General features: G+C 38.9%; 1 protein-coding gene across 1 annotated transcript; it reads right to left on the bottom strand.

Annotated features, from left to right (window-relative positions):
• Positions 1–10,793: 10,793 nt before the first annotated feature.
• On the bottom strand, positions 10,794–16,800 carry tal1 (T-cell acute lymphocytic leukemia 1). The gene is given in 5 exon segments (XM_034183708.1): positions 10,794–11,666; positions 14,602–14,690; positions 14,981–15,546; positions 15,548–15,578; positions 16,727–16,800. Coding segments are annotated over 5 exon segments (1,275 nt in total). The 5' UTR covers positions 16,786–16,800; the 3' UTR covers positions 10,794–11,136.
• Positions 16,801–18,138: the final 1,338 nt, after the last annotated feature.

Here is an 18,138-nt window from a genome sequence, read left to right as displayed (position 1 = left end):
GTTGTATTCGTGCTGGCGATCCTCCTGTCCTGTGTGCCAATAGCATTTCTTGTATATTCGTCCGTGATTTGTTCTGTGAATTGTTCTGTAATTTATGTTTATAGCATGGCCCAAGCAGAGGGTCACCCCTTTGAGTCTGGTCTACATGAGGTTTCTTCCTCAGAGGGAGTTTTTCCTTACCACTGTTGCTTTGGGGGTTTGTAAGGTTAGACCTTATGTGTGAAGCGCTTTGAGGCAAGTCTGTTGTGATTTGGCGCTATATAAATGAAAATAAATTGAAATTGAAATTGAATTTAGAGCCATGAGTTACAACTGAGTTGTATTTGATATAAATACAACATAATAATAATAATGATGATAATAATGATAATAATTTATAAATTATTGTTATTATTATTATGCTAGTGGTGGCATATATTAAATGAGTGAATTATTGGAATGTAAAAATGTATCTAACACTCACTTTATTATTATACTTAAAAACCTGGCAAAAATGTTGTAATGGAAAAACAACCTGTATTTTGTGTGATTTCTACAAAATAATTAAAAAAAAATAGGTGAGATGGAAAGGTTTTATTTGAACTACAATCATATTTAGAGTACAGAGTGATACAGTCAATGAGACACGAATGAACATTGTAGTAAATATAATTTAATATAATTTTTCATGCAGGGTTTTAAATAGATTTACTGACAGGTGACTAAAGGTGATCAGTGCATTGATATTACCATTCATTATTTACTAATTAAAAACCAAGCACACATTTTAATTTATTTTTCTGCATGTGATTTCTTGCTATATAATTTCAGGTATGAGCTCATGGCTAGAAAGTCAAAGCATAGCTTTCAGCTCATACGCCACATTGTTTCATCTTATTTCAGAAAGAAAGCTGCAAAAGATTATTGCTGCAAGAACTTTTTTCCTCTCTCTCTCCTCCCAGTTGAGTTTGGGTACCTTCAGTTAAAAGCCTCTTTTATTAATTGGGAAATCATTTGAAATATACTGAAAGTTTAAACATCAACTGACAGCAGCTTCAACTTCAGCTGGAATGCAGCATTTTCGAAACACTGTTGAAACAACATCATCCCACTGGAACTTGTAAAAGAGGGAATAAAAGAATGACATCTCCATCTGCTGGTGAAGGACATAAATTTACCTCAGTTTTCCTCAGTGTTTATGCTGCTGCTGCTGGCTGTGCATGTGTATGTTAAAATGATATTTTGCTTGTATGTTTGCAGCCCTATTTGTGGATGTGTGTGTGTATATTTCTATGTTCTACTACTTTATGTGAAAATATAAATAACTACCTTGGCGGTGTGCGTAGTGTAATCTGTTTCCAGCAGGCTGGATTTCCACTGTGAGAAAGACAGTATATTGTTCCTGCAGCAGCACAGATAACAACTCATTAGCATACTGAATCATTTGGCTGCGAGAGCCACTCTGCCACCCATCTGCACTGAGCTGATAAACACACGCGCCAGCACAGTGTGCACGCAAACACCCTCACACACACAAATGCACGGGTACAAACGTGCACTCATCCAACACTGGCACAAGCCTCCTCTTATTCAGCTCCCTCTCTTTTTTGTGAGTCTGTCTCTCTTTGGAGATTGGGGAACAGTGAAGCAGGTAAATGTTTGGCAGGCATTAACCCGGAGAGGCCCTCAGCGAGGTGCCCCGGAGAAGCCGGGGGCATAGCGCGGGAGAGGTCTCCACGCACCTGGAAGTCTCTGATGATCTTCTGGATGCATAATGCATCATGCATTTTATTTAAGAAATTAAAGGGATTTTTTTTGTAGTCGTGGCAGCCAATAGTTTGTAAAGTAGATTTCTAAAATGCACCAAAGCTGCAGCGACACTACCAGATTGTTACTCATGTTGGTTTTTTGATTAGAGCGAATTAAAGCGTCAATCAGGGCCGCTGTGCAGTTGCAACAGCGAGCAAATGTGTACAGTGCAGGCTGTTAAAAGTACTTTCACAATGGCAGGATATCCTGTAGGTCACTGAGCCATGCTAACCTCTGCAGGATGTTGTCACTTGTTGGGAGGAAGTGAGGATTCTAACTTCAACTAGGGGGGAATTCACGAGGGGAATGCGGGAAACAAGCCTATGGTATGTTGTTGTCTGCCACTAGGGATCGTTCAAAAGCTAAGCGTATGCAATAGTGTATAACAATATAAAATGAGTCATGTATGATGTAATGCGGCCCACTCGTAGTGTAGGCTGAAATTAGTTGTACAATGACAACTAGGTCAAAAGCAACAACCACACCCACATTTCAAAGTACACAGCAGAGGCAGAGTTCCAGGGGTGGATCTAGCTTTGGATGAAAGAGGAGTTTTGACCTACTAGGGAGGTTTGGGAGCCTGGATGTTTTACAATTAGGGTACATAAGTGGATCTTAAAGATAAAGTTTGATTTAATGACCAACAAAGTTTAGTTTGCTACATGGATAACTACTACTGGCCTATCAGCAACAATGGTTATTTGATTTGATATCCTCATTTGTTTATCAGCGGAACTCTAATTATATCAGTTTTCCCAAAATATCTGTCATTTCAACCCAGTCTCACGGCAGTTTGTGAGACTGGGCTACAAAAAGTACATTAATCTATGGGTTTGTGCTGGGGGTACAAAAATGGAGCGCTGTTTGTGATGGGGGAACGAATACATTTTGTGACGGGGCACGAAATGTGGGGTGACGGGGGAGTGGTCTGAGGGGGTTATGGTTAGGGTCAGGGGAGGGTAGAGACACTAACACTATGGTTACGGTTAGAGTTAGGAAAAGGGGAAGATTATAAATAGAAAAGTAAAAAAAAATGTGCATGTGCATTTCTTGAAAGGGACACGAAAAAAAATCACACTGGGCTGGTCATTTCCATGATGTTTACTTTTGAATTTTGATGGGCTGCCAGAATTATTATTTATTTAGTCGGTAACCACTAAATGGACTAATTTCCTTATCAAAGCCTATTGTATAACAATCTAACTCCCAGGATCATTGACCAGTGGGGAAACGACTTGAAACAGGCATTCAAAAATAATATTTCTTGTCTGTCAAAAATGTCTTCTCCAGAAAAAGAGTGCATTTCAAACTCAGAATCAGTGTTATGTGAATAATAATGTTTTGTTTGAAAGAGGTAATCACTATATGTGATTCCACAAAAGGACCTAATTCACTCAAATGTCTTTAATATTGGGGTGTAACTCTCCATCTGTCAAAAACTGTCCTCTCCTGAAATGCTTGTCCATCACTATTTGAGAATGCAGAAACACAATAGCAGTCATATACTCGGAGTACATACTTACCAGCAACTGCTTTTAGTAGATAGTATATATGGGTAGATTGCAGTAATCTTGGTCTGTATAATTTACACAACAATAATGTTAGTTAAAAAAAAGTCCTCTCCGGAAAGGTTGTACTTATTTTCAATCTTGAAATAAATATACGAGTACATGCAAACATCTAACAGGTCTGTAACTTTTGGCATTTAAGTACCCCAGTCAGCAGTTAGATATGGATGAATCACTTGACCAAAGTAACCACTTTGATTTTTTTTGTGCCAGTGACACATACTTGTGTACCCTGACTGTGAAACAGCCCCTCATGGAAAATTTTATAAATCTATACCCTTTTTTCCTGCATTCTAAGGCAAATTGGTCATCTAAATACAGTACACAATTTTTACTTTAAACACTGGAAATCTTCTGAGGACCAGTCAAATTAGCTGAGCTGTGCACTGCAGTAATTCTGCATGCAGCAGCATTCATTAATCACTGTTTTTTAATCTAAGACCTCTCCCATATTTTATCACATCTTTGGTCAGCAGCTCAAGATCCTCCACTGAGTTTAGAATTAACACCCATATTGTTGTTGTTAGGATTCATGAAGTGTCTATATGTGTCAATTCAGTTTATACAGTGCCATATCATAACATACATCACTTCAAACTACTATACACGATTAAGACCTACAACAGACCAGGATTGGGCAACAGTGTGCCATGAAGGGTCAACAAGGTTCAGATTTTCCTTGCAACCCATCACCTCTGCAGGTGGTTTCGCACAAGATCAAGACTTTAAATTGAGGGGAAGGGCTTACAGATAAATCCACCTGCTCATGTGTTGCAAGAAAAACCTGCACCATCTTGATTCTTCATGGCACACTGTTGCCCACTCCTGGTCTTGATCTTACCCACTAAGTACACTTGCAATGGTGATAAGGAAAAACTCCCTCAGTGCTTTTTTGATTACAGGAAGGAACCTCAAGCAGACCAGACTCAACAGGGTGACCAGCTTCTGTTGGCATTCTAAAAAGACAAGAACCACAACTAAAGATTGATGGAGCTTGAAGTAACAGAAATGTTGCACCCGAACAATCATATATATTCTAGTGTTTACACTAGTGGGATTGTTAAAATGACGAGTCCTAGAGAAATAGGTAGCAGTTTCTAAGCTGGTAATTGTATTAATTCCAGATAAGTCAGTGAGGTTATAAGAGATGCCCCACAGCTTACCCCAAAACAAGTGTACCTCCAACATCTCCCCAAGCTTCCCCATCATCCAGCGGTATGACTTCCCAAGATCAGAAGTTCCAATGTTGACTTCATCCATATCAATGGATGTTTCCGTGTGCTCACGGATGAGTGCCAGTCCTGTTCTGTTATTCTACAGCAGTTTATTGCTGTAAAAAGGTTACAGTACTGTCCCACTGTTAAATTACATTAAGCAGCTGTGGTTGCCACACTAATTCATTGGGCTTGTTCCATTTTGATTGGCATCACCACAGGAGGTTTGGAATCCACGTATTGATTTGCCTTTTCCAATGCAACTTCAGTTGTACAAGGAAAATAAAAAATAGCTGGGCTTGAACCAGGAATATTGAGTTTGGGAAGCAAGTCATCTTAAGTCATCTGTTTTGAACCTAAAAATATAACCTACTCAATTCTAAACAGGCAGGATATTGGCATAAAGAGTTTTGAAAATATCATGTCTCTTTAAATTGAGTAGGCAATATTAGGCAAAAAGAGATTGATTAAATTTACAAATACATTAGTGTGTTGTACAGTACATGGTGACATGCACAGTTAGTGCACTTGCCTCCCAAACAGATTATCACTGGTGCAAGGCTGGCAATATTCCATCCTCCTTGTACAGCTGGAATTGCATTAGAAAAGCCAAATCAACATGTGGATCCCAAATCGAAACTTCTGTGGTGATGACCCCAAGCAAAATGGAAGAAGCCCAATGAAATCTCATTGAAGTGTTTTATTTATTTATTTATTTTTAATTAGTCTGGCAATGTTGTATGTTACAGTAGGCACTCTGTAGAATAACAGTACCCCACTGACAACTCTAGTTGCCAGTAGGGTACTATAAAATAAAATGGAAATTTGTTACAGTGTAGTTTTGTCAACCGGCCCCACAAATCTTAGTTGTTTAAATGTGAAACATAATATACAAATGATTATAACAATTTGTTACAATTTGCTTTCCCATTTGAACAACCAAGTTTTGCTGCTCTGGTTGATATAACTACATTCAATATATTTTCGTGATGTGTTTTATATAACATATGAAAAATTAAATGCAATATTTTGTGCATATTCCTGTGAATTTCAATGCGCATGCACAATGTGCATTTCACATTTAAAATTGGGAAATGTGTGACAGATTGCTGTTGTTTTATTTTGTTTTGGGTTTTTTTGCCTAAATGGAAAATCTGCCATCTTCTTTTCAGTGATGTCATCACTGTCTGCTGGTTGATGAATATGGGGGACATGTACAAATATTTGTACATTACTTTTTGTATGTTTTACGAATAATTTTGTGTGAGCATAGCCTGAGAGACCTGAACTAACTGTGTGAGTTAACACTAACACGATTAAGGTGTGACACTGATTTTACGCAAACTGGGCAAAATTAACACCCCATGATTAACACTTTACACTGGCACAACTTGCAACTAGAAATATAATATCTGAAGTTATTGCCATAAAATTAGCCATTTTCCTATATATTTTCTTGGGGCTAAAATTTGACCTTGACTTTGACCACTGACCCATCCATAGATCCAATTCTCCTGTAAAGTTTGATCCAAATCAGAATCAGGTGTTCTCAAAATAACTTCAAAATAACCAAGGTGATCACAAGAGTGTGTGCCTCTGGCAGCCTTACTACAAAGGCATTTAAAATAAATGAAACAGAAACATAAAGCTTAATTAATATCAAATGCGAGACTTTTTCTCTGTGCATTTTATTCAGAGGTTTTATATAAAAGTCATTGATTTAACATGGGATATATTTATAGATATAATACAACAATTATGTCATTACCAAACATACAACATCCTTTTACTGCAATTCATAAAATACCATAGTGACCAAAGGTACCAATGTAGGCTACTAAGTCCTGCTGAAAAAGCAGAATAACCAACAACACTGACTAATACTTAACTGTCAGAAAGCTGCTGGTGTCATTGTGTGTGTAAGTGTACGTTACAAATACGGCAACGATGGAGTTCATTTGTGTACCTTACTAAATACTACAACTGCATTACAGTTAAAAAAAAAAACACACTGAAACAGACATTCATATCAAAAGGACTGCATGAGTCATATATGATTGCGTTGACTCACGTATTGTACACTTTAAACACTGCACGTCTTGTACCTCTGCAGTAAAATCAAACATTTTATATTTGTCCCCAGGCAGTGAAATTGTTTAACTGTCTGTTGCCAATATTTGGTGGGATTTTGATGTTTCATCACCAAAGAAAATTGTACCACATTAGATGTACTATAATTGATTGTTTTACACTTTAATTTCTTCTCACCTTTGAGTTTCTCCTTTATTCTCCTTTCTGGTCTCCTTAAAGAGCATGTTGCCAGTAAACCCATTAACAAACACGCGATGGTACATCTTATACACATTAAAGTGAGTCACTGTTATGATGTACAGTAGAAATACAATGCTATTTACAATGCATAACTGCGTAATGGGTTCAGTCCTATTATTTATGCCAGGAATGGGCAACTATGTGAAATAAAGGCCAACAGGCTGCAGGGTTTCATTCCAGCTTTTGTCAAATCCCCCACTTCGGTTCAAATGCCCATTTGCCGTTTATGTCCCACATTTGCCCCTCTCTGATTTTGGCTTGCTACTGAGGCAAAGTTACTCATTTTATTCTTCCAACACGTGATATTTGTTTGGCACATGGAGACAGATAGCAGAACTGGATGGCTGACTTCTCAAGTGACTGTGTGTCACCAAGGAGATATCGCCACCATCACCAAATGGGGCAACTTGCAGCCAGTCAGTGCAATAATTGAAATGTTCTGTAATGTTGAATCTGACTTAGTCGGTTTGTTTACCTGTTTACTATTGTACTACTTTCTTTATGTGGCTCTACTGATTGAGAGTATCTGTGCTGTTGTGGAAATGCCTCATATCTGTGCATGTTATGGCTGTTTTAACCAAAGAAAATGTGGTAAAAAAAAAAAAAACCTTTTTTGGTTGCTTTGTTTTGTTTTTTGGTTGTTTTGTCACCTTTTTGTTCATTGTTAAGATGATGAATCCAAGACTGGGGCATAGATTTACAAAATGTTGCACAGAGTTTGCCTTCGAAAAATTTTATGATTTTTTTTTTATTACACTCAAGTTAAAAAAAAATAAACAGTTATGGATGCATCAAAAATGCTGGAGAGAATGTGTGATGATGGATGTTGACCATTCTCATATCTTTTGGAAATGTCCAAAATTTGTAATGTCCCGTACCAAGTTTTGGGATATACAATTCCATTGAAACCTGAACTTCTTTGAGTAATTTTTTGAGGGAATGGCACTCTTCATAAATGTGATGAATATTTGGTAAAGATGATGTTAACAGATGCTAAAAAATGTATAAGTGGGAGGAGATGGATGTGCAATCGAAGCACCAATGGATAGCTACAATAGAGGACATATTCTTAATGGAAAAACTAACACCCAGACTAAGACTACGGGAATAACAAATGGACAAAACAATGGACATTGTTTAAGCAAAATAATCAATAATGTGCTACCCAAACATGTCCATGTTGTTGTTTTGTATAATTGTATTGCAAAGTTTAATAAAATATAAGTGACAAAAAAGTTGCATGCACAGATGGACTTTTAACTCTCATGCAACCGAGCTATTTTAGTAACTAAAAATGACCAAGTGGGGTAATTTATCACCCCGTTATATTTTACACTTTTTAAATGGCTCTATTTCTGTTTATCATACCCATACTTCTTCCTTTATTTATGACAGATAGTCTAAAATGTTATAATTAGTTCTTGATTTTACATGATAAAATCAAAGCCTGTAATGCCTGTGGGGGAAAAAACATATATAGGTAAATAGAAATGTAATTTTTTTTCAAATTTTAAAAATAGAGGTGAAAAGCTGGAAGAAAAGTAGATTGACTAATTCATATTAGGCCATAATGTTTTTGATATCACATAAAAATATTTGGATTGGGTCACAATTGTAAGTCATTGAATGCACAGCACCATTTAGTGAATCCAGTTCAAAGCTAATTCAAGGTAAGAAAATATTATTTTTATCAAATGTATTTATAGTATTATTAATTAATATATTTCCATGATGTTGATAAGATAAATGTATGTGCTGCTTCATTGTTGAATGACTGGGTTCCAATAGTTTTGACTGTTCGGGGGCACTTCTAGCCCCATTCAGTCATGGCTGACAGCTCAGACTTGTGTTACATATGAAGCATAGAGAATCCATTCTTCTATCTGTCTCTATGGTTTGACACAATCAGACATCATCTTTTTTTTTAAAAGAGGTCATATTATACACCTTTTCAACAAATTCACAGTGTTTTCAAAACAGATATTAAAAATTGTAGCCAAAAATACCGCATAGACACTGCAGTAAGCGAAAATCCCTTCAGCTTCCCTCTTGTTTTCACTCGGGGTCACCACAGAAGATCTGAGGTTTAATGTCTCTAAGAAATGACTTGTTGTTGCACCTGTCACTTTAAATAAAAAGGAACTGCTGCTTATCACAATCCAGAGGGGACAGCTCTTCCACTCTCTTCAGCAATCAGTGCTGGAGCGTCAAACAGTGTCTCAAAGAGCAAGCAAGATTTCTGAGAAGGTCTTGTGTGACGTATGTCATGGGAGTCTAAAACAAACAATTTCAGGAGCAAATTTTGCTGATTGCAGTTAAGTTTCTATGTGTGCATGCACTCGATTTTTGGATTTTTAGGATGGTAAAACAAATACTTTTAGATGGTAAAAATACGAGGTCTATTAGAAAAGTATCCGACCTTATTATTTTTTTCAAAAACCATATGGATTTGAATCACGTGTGATTACATCAGACATGCTTGAACCCTCGTGGGCATGCGAGAGTTTTTTCACGCCTGTCGGTTACGTCATTCGCCTGTGGGCAGTCTTTGAGTGAGGAGTCGTCCACCCGCTCGTCGATTTTTTTCATTGTTTAGGAATGGCTCAGAGACTGTTGCTTTGTTTGATAAAAATTTTTTCAAAACTGTAAGGCACAACTGAGTGGACACCATTCAATAAATTCAGCTGGTTTTCGGTAAAAATTTTAACGGCTGATGAGAGATTTTGGTCTGGTAGTGTCGCTTTAAGGACGGTCCACGGCGCCTGACGGTGATCTGCGCTTCGAGGCGGCAGCGTCTCGCCGTTTCAAGTTGAAAACTTCCACATTTCAGGCTCTGTTGACGCAGTAAGTCGTCAGAGAACAGAGAACTTTCAGAAGAAGTCGGCATGAGGAGTTTATTCGGACATTCCATTGTTAACGGTCATTTTGTAATGAAAGAACGTGCGGGCAGAGTCGCATGTCGGGCTGGACCCGACCGCGGGGGGTCGCGGCAGGAAAAACACCTCCGTTGGAAATCTTAACGGGCAAGTTGGAACATGCCCAAGCTGTTAAACAATTTCTCAGTTACTCACTTGTTGAAAGCCATTAAAAGCCGCCTGAATTCTACAAATGGTTTTCAACACGGAGGTGTTTTTCTTGTCGCGGCGCACACAGATTTGCCGAGTCGTCACAGAAACGACTCGGCGAATTTGCGCGTACGTCTTTCATTAAAAAAATGTCCTTAAACAGTGGAATGTCCGCATAAATTCCTCATGCCGGCCTCTTCTGAATCTTCTCTGTTCTCTCACGATGTCCTGGGTGAATTAAGCCTTAAATTAGGATGTTTTAAGCTCGAAACAGGCCGACGACAGCGCCTGGAAGCGCTGCAGGACGTCCCGCTCCGTGGGAAGTCCTTACACCGACAGAAACACCCCATAATCTCTCATCAGCCGTTACACTTTTCACAGAAAACCAGCTTAATTTCTCGAATAGTGTCCACTCGGATATTCCTCACAGGTCCAGAAAAATTTTTGATAAAGCAACGCACGCCGTCTCGAGCAGCGTGTGAAACAAAGGAATTCAGCCGAGAGGGCGGGACCACATCTCACTCAAGGCCTGCCCACAGGGAAATGACGTCACCGACACGCGTGAAAAAACTCACGCATGCGTACGAGGGTTCAAGCATGATTGGTGTAATCGCATGTCATTCAAATCCATATAGTTAAAAAAAATAAATAAAAGGGTCGGTTTATTATCTAAGAGACCTCGTACATAAAATTGATTTGTACAATATGACCCCTTTAATTAAAGAATCCAAACTCTAGACATACATCACTTTCCATGTCAAACTTAAGCATGCCATTCATTAGCTCTGATGCTAGATTGTTGAAGTTCTGAATTAGGCATCAAAGTTGTCAAGTATTCTTGAATTTGATTGTTTTTATTTCTCATTTTCTGATGATGCTGATTTCTCTATTTCATTGGAACAGCCTGTCTTTGGATTTTTAAAGCACGGGCTTTATGATCTGCAGGTCAGTGAAACATATGAGACATGCAGAATTTACAAGTCTTTCTTGGCTCAAATTTGTCCAATCACAAACTGAACCAAATCGTTTATCATCATGACAGGGGAACGTACTTTCTGACACTACAAAGTGTTTCATTTTCCTTCCTAAAATCAAAACTAATGAGATGCCAAACATGTCCACAGCTTTTTGTTCACTTTCACTTCTGTTCATACTCTGTTAGTATCAGCATCATCGGCGACTGGAACCATCTAACGGGCGTCCGCTGCGCCTCAGATCTCTAGCAGCTAGATGCAGTGGGGGTCCACGTGAAGCCGGTAAAGTCCTTGGAGCTGGTGGTGAGTCCTGGTCCTCCATAAAGCTCTCAGGGCTGCCCTCACCATCACCATCAGGCAGGCTTCCACAGCTGGACCCTGGTGACATCGTCTCTAGAAGATCATCCCTTGCCAAGCTGACAACTGTGTCTTGACGTGGACCAATCTGAGGGCCCCCCTCACGGGCCCCGACCCCAACCAGCAGCCCAGTTTCATCGTCAGTTGTGCTGCCAACATTCCTCCCTCCATCCTGGTCCTCCAGAAGGTTGGACAGAAAGCTGATGTACTTCATAGCGAGCCGAAGGATTTCATTTTTGCTCAGTTTCTTGTCTGGAGGGTGAGTGGGAATGAGTTTACGGAGCTCCGCAAATGCCCCGTTGACGTTCTGCTGTCGCCAGCGTTCACGGCTGTTGGTGAAGATACGGCGGACAATCTTCGGCTGACCAGCTAGTTGAGTGAAATTTGGGACAAAAAAGGGAAGATAATGAGCGAGGACACTGGAATCAAACAGTAAGGCAACAAAAATGCAAAGCTGAGAATGTGGTTGGTTAAAAAAAAAAGGTAAAACAATATAAATAAGGAGTGAAAGAAGTTTTTTAAAAGCACAAATTAGATGAGAAATTTGTACACCGAGAAAACAGGATAACAAAACTTCATTGTTTTTAAAAGGGAAACTGAGAGGTTTCAATCGTTGCCTTATTTTTTATTTTTTTTTTAGATGTTTTTAGGTTTAACTTTTCAGTCAGGCAAAAATGATTATTAGTCCCAGACTACACTCTAAGAAATAAAATGTTGAATTTAAATGATAAAGTTATGGTAACTTTTTCCACATAACTTTGTCAATTAAGTGCAAAACAATATTGCGATTTAAGTAATAATGTTTCATTTGATTTAATTAATGTCAATGACAATGTTGTTTTGCACTTAACAATGTTATGTGGAAAAAGTTACCTTAACGTTATCAATTAAATTCAACATTTTATGCCTAAGAGTGTATGTTTCATTTCTAAGAGTGTAAGAATGCTAACACAGTCACAGGTTAAACAGCTGGACAATGGGAGCCTATGGAGAAAGCTACAGCATTTTCCATATTATACGTATGTCGCAATTGTTTTTTGTACTACTTTGGGAGGTCCTATGACTTATACTCCAGTGTGACTTATATACCCAAAAAACATGCGTTTGTTAATAATAATAATAATAATAATAATAATAACTATTTATATAGGGCTGTCCTGGTGTCACAGACTGAACAGTCCACCCCTAAAAATTGTTCCGCCGTGCCTCCACTGCACATGCGTCATTTCGAAGCTCAGCAGGTCATCTGAGACAGTCTCTTCACCCAAAGCGATCAAATGGATTAATGGGATTATTAATCATCAGATGACAAGGTAAAACCTCTTAAATCATTCTAAAGTCAATTTAAAATAGAAACGAGGCTGTTTTAAGCAGAAACGAGGCGATACTATGTGACGCTTTGAAATGACCGACGCGCAGTGAACATATCAGCGAGCAGCTTGTGTAGCTAGCTGCGGTGCTCTGATTGCTTCATCCATCTTTTATGATGAAATAATGCTGAATTTATGTGGAAATGATTGTTGTGCAAAAGCTTCAGATACCTGTTGCTGAAATAGATGATGACTGGAGTGCAGTTTTAAGCAAAAACGACGTGATAATCGGTGAACCATGGCTAATCACGCATACGCATTGAAGGCAGGGTGGATCAGTTTTTAGGAGGGACCGTTCGGTCTGTGACTTCAGCATGGACCTGGATTTAAAGCATAGTCTACAAATTTTCAGTTGGTTGAGGTCAGGGCTTTGGGAAGGCCATTCCAGGAGATTAAATTTAGCCTGCTGTATCCAAACCATAACCAGTTTTGATGTATGCATGGGATCATTGCCCTGTTGGAACACCCAACTGTGGCCAAATAAACAAAATGAACTCCAGTGTTAAAACTATACTATAACAATGCACAATAATGCCACATTAAACATCTGGTAATACAAAAAAAGTGCAATTTATACTCCAGCATGACTTATTCTTAGGAAAATACACTAATAGGACTCAAAGTAAACCACTTCTTGGCATCCCTGAACAGGCTAAAATATCAAGCATCTGCTTGCAAGGACAGGATCCCTGCAGAGGTAAATGTGTGCATGTTTGCAGAGGTAAACATAGACTATTTGTAATGACTGATTGTACAAGCAGCAACTTATCTTAGCCTTCTTCCCATTTAGCAACCCCACTATTTGTACAAAGTCAGCTGTCGATGACTGTTGTAAGCAAAACAACCTCATCAATAACCAACTTATACAGACTTAATAGAGAGCAGGATCAGCAAATGAGAAGAAGGCTAAGGCAAGCCACTGCCTGTAATCACTAATTTTTAAAAGTTTCTTTACATTTACTGAGGTAATGACACACACCGACCCCTGTAGCAGTCCTCTCCATGCTACTCCATGATACTTCTCATGAGCATTTCGCCTACTCAGTGTCAACAAGAAGCAGCTTACTTTGAGGTTTTTAGCTTGCACCATAGGCTTACACTTTATAGCTGTTTAGCCTATATGATGGTGTTAGCATTTTCAATTAATACTGGACTGATTATCATGGTTTTTGTCTCAAATGCGAAATTTGAACCCAAAACACCTACAAATAGGACCAAGGTTGAAATCTCCTTTAAGGAAATCTCCTGTTTTGTTTTGTTCGTTCACCGTTTTCATGTGAGGTAGCAGAATTTACAGGTTCGAGTCTTTCAAAACATTTTGCCGTGTTCTGTACCAGGTTATGAATAGCTGGTCAGTTTGTCAAAGCAAATACAGGAATTGATCATAATAATAAGCACATTCTCCATATTTGACAGTTTATGTCTGCTAATTTATGCTTCAGGTATCAGGTCCTCTCTGCTGCAATAATGCTGTCTTCCTATTGTGGGCCTTGGAACACACCCAGTATATCTTAATCCTTCAGCCCACTCTGCAGTAAAACCTTGGCATGGATGCAGCAGCACCCCCATCCTCCACCCCAATGAGTGGGCAGTGGATGCTTCACACTAAATAAACCCCAAATTCAGCTGAAAAGCTCTTCTGACAAGCAAGTACCGGACATGCATTTGACAGTCAGATCAGATTTGAAGCATCCAATTGTGCACAATTTATGATGTCTTCCTCCCTTCTGAGTTAAACACAAATGCAAAATGTTCTCTTTTTTCCCTTTTTTCTGCAAAGCATCTTCTGCAGGGCTCATATGAGGTATATCCATGTCAGTGGATGAATGACAATGGAGATGAGGAAGGGAGAAATTCAGGGAACTATACTGTCAGAAGGAGGACACAGCAGAAGTGCGTCTTACCATACTTATAAAGATCTAAAATGCGCCTACCCTCGTCGAGTTCAACCTCATAAGGCGCCGGGCGGCGCTTTACCCTGTTGCTGGGGTACATGCTGTACTGCTCCGACTCCCCTCCGAGACTACAGCAGCAGTGATAAGACAAAAGGCAAAAAAAGATGAAGAGATGTGATGAGAACACGCAAAATTAAGGATGCATCCTTTCATTCAGTGGTATAACCCTCAGCTCACCCATCCCCCAGCATTCACAAGGGATATACGAGTTCTCTCTAAAACACACACACAGGTGCATGCAACAAAACATATAGTAATTACATAGTAATTACACTATAATTCCAGTGTAGGACCTTTATCTTTGAATTATGAAATGAAGTGCAATCACATTGATCCCCCCCCCCGTCTCCACCTTTACCTGTTGATGGCGGCGAGAGGCTGCGCCAGGTTGTAGAGCATTGCCCGGGCCGGGACAGGAAACGCGTTTGGGCTCAGTTGGACCATTCGAGCGTCGTCTCGATGCGGTGGCGGCAGCGGCAGCGGCAGCGGTGGAGGTCTGCGAAGTTCCGTGATCGCCACCAAATGGCTTTCAGTCCTCTGCTCCACCGCTTTTATAGCGTCCCTCCTGCAGAGCTCGATCACCGGCACTTCCCTTTTCAGGTCAAGGGCGTTGTGAGAGACAGTTTCCTTGGCAACGCCGTTGATGATGATGCTGATGCTGGTCCCGTTATTCCTGGAGTTCTGCAGAGGAGCGTCATCCGTCTCCTCTACCCCATTGAAGCCCCCGCCCCTCTCCTCCGCCTCCTCCTCCTCCTCTGCCTCCTCCTCCTCCTTTTCCTCGTCCCCCTCCTCCTCTCTGTGCGACTCCTCCTCATCGTCTTTACATCCATTCTGTCTGGATATGATGGAGGAGTCCTCCCGTTTGCCACGAACGGATTTTGCATCGGGGCTGGCAGGACAAAGCCGTTTTTCCATCATTTTCTTCGCCCTCACCACTTGCAAGAGTCCACCAAAGCCTAAATTAAAAAAATATTCTGGATTATTAAATGCTTAAAAATGTATTTATAATCATTTTAAAATAACACATGCCTTAAAATTATTATTATTATTATTATTATTATTATTATTATTATTATTATTATTATTATTATGTCTGTTGCATTATTTTCGTTTCTCACAATGAATAGAAAAAATGTTGGGGGTTTTTCTTTTCATTTTTATAAGATTAATTTTATATGACGAATACAGAAATGTTAACACTAAATAATGGACGTTATACTTGTCAATGCTATACAACGGGAGAAAAAAGTAACCATTTGAATTTTGGTTGCATAATTTTCCTGAATGTTGAAGAATATTATAATAATTTAGACTGAATTTGCGATTAAAAAATAGGGTAAAATGTTCTGTCATTTATCCTTGTTCATTTATTAAAGCTTTCTGGAAATTTGTAGGTGGGTATTTATCGAATCTATATTTATTTTGTGGTTTCTGTCGTTCATGTATTAGCATCTTCCAGTGGTTTTAGCACAAATTACTCATAAAACGCCGATGTAAGGTGTGTTAAAACACCAATTGAGATCGAATATTCCGTTTAAAAAAGCTGCTAATAACGGCCATTTGTTACATAGAGATAAAAAAAAAAAATATCCGCTCGTAAACCACGAAGCGAGTTTGGTAAATTTATAAATCCTTCGTCGGATTATAATTTCGTGATCAGCAAATAAAATTTGAAATCCGGAAAAAATAAAATAAAATGAAATGAAATATTTGTTTCCGCCTGTATAACGTATTTATTGCTGATTGGGTATATATTGTTGTTAAACCCAAACGTTTTTAGAGAATTTAAAAAATAAAAGAAATACGCGCGTGTGGATTTTGAGGTGGAAATAATTTTAATAAATATGCAGAACACGATTGAAAAACGAACAACAGATCACCGATCGGCAGCGGGGATGCGTAAATTCTGGGAATTCCACCAGGCCCAGTATCCGTTATTACACCCGAACCGCCTCAACCGTCTGATCGGAACCAAAAAAAAAAAAAAAAGGCTTCAGTGTTTTTACGCGTTACATCGTTAAATGTATCCCGGCTGTACGTGACGCCCGTTTGGAATAAACGAGTGTTTTTTTTTTTAATAAATAGCTGTATTTTTGGCACTTACCGCTCCAGCCGTGTTCTTGATGTTACTGTGTAAGTGGAGCCATTTTGTGAGTGGGTCATCCATGTCTGAGCTCTTTTTTTTTTTTCTTTCCTCTGAGTTGTGTATGTGTGTGTGTGTGTGTGTGTGTGTGTGTGTGCGCGTGCGCACGTGTGTGTGTGTGTGTTATTCCTATGCGCATCCAGCGCGCTCCCTCACTTTGGGGGAGCGGAACACAGGCCGCAATGTGGCCGCGCGAGATAAGCGCGCGGCAGCGGCCTCTTCATTCCCGATAAGCCCCTAAACCCATTATTTATGAAATGATTCATTATTATTTGGCTGTCGTGGGCTATATAGGCTTGTGGAGGGCAAAGCGTTTAAAAAAAAAAAAAAAAAAAAAAAACAGCAAACAAGCGCTGCGCAACGGTCTGCATCCACGTGAGGTACACAACAGTATATTTGAGGTGTTTTATTTGATTTATTTGTTTGTTTATTTATTTATATTTTTATGAAAGAAACAAAAAGCTTGCATTAAGCTTTTGATCTGTTTTTATTTTCAACAAAAGCTTTCGGTTAAGCTTGTTGATCCTGAAATAAGATGATGATGACAGCACTGATGGTTGCGCGCAGTGCCCCCCCCCCCCTCCACACACACACACACACACACACACACACACACACACACACACATACACACATACATATACATACACACCTTGAAAAATGCAACAAAACATCAATGCCTAAATTGTGTATACTCCCTTTGATTAAATAAATAAATATATTTGCATGTCATTCTTAGCGGAGGTTTTTGCGTGTGTGTGTGTGTGTGTGTGTGGGGGGGGGGGGGGGGGTCCACGGGGTCCGTGGGGAGTCATGGCTGGGAGAGATAAAAACGTGTCGGCTTCTGCGGCATCAGATAAAGGACCAGCAACAGCAATACTGACGGTTGTTCAAGACACTCAAATGATGACAGGTAGCCGCCAACAATAACCAGTTTTTTACGCAGCGAATATATATATATATGTGTGTGTGTGTGTGTGTGTGTGTGTGTGTGTGTGTGTGTGTGTGTGTGTGTGTGTGTGTGTGTGTGTGTGTGTGTTTGTTAATGTTTTTATTTATACTAAATTTGCAAAAATAATAAAAAACTTTTTCTCATGTTATTATGGGGTGTTGTGAGTAGAATTTTGAGGGGAAATATTCACTACATTTTGGAATAAGGCTGTAACATAACAAATGTGAAGTGCTACATATATATATATATATATATATATATATATATATATATATATATATATATATATATATATATATATATATATATATATATATAAATGTATATGTATATATATATATATATATATGTGTGTGTGTGTGTGTGTGTGTGTGTGCGTGTGTGTGTGTTTGTGTGTGTTTGTTAATGTTTTTATTTATAC

Source organism: Thalassophryne amazonica, chromosome 12 (assembly GCF_902500255.1).
Source record: "Thalassophryne amazonica chromosome 12, fThaAma1.1, whole genome shotgun sequence".
Classification (NCBI taxonomy): Eukaryota; Metazoa; Chordata; class Actinopteri; order Batrachoidiformes; family Batrachoididae; genus Thalassophryne; species Thalassophryne amazonica.
This window is presented reverse-complemented; position numbering and strand designations above follow the sequence as displayed.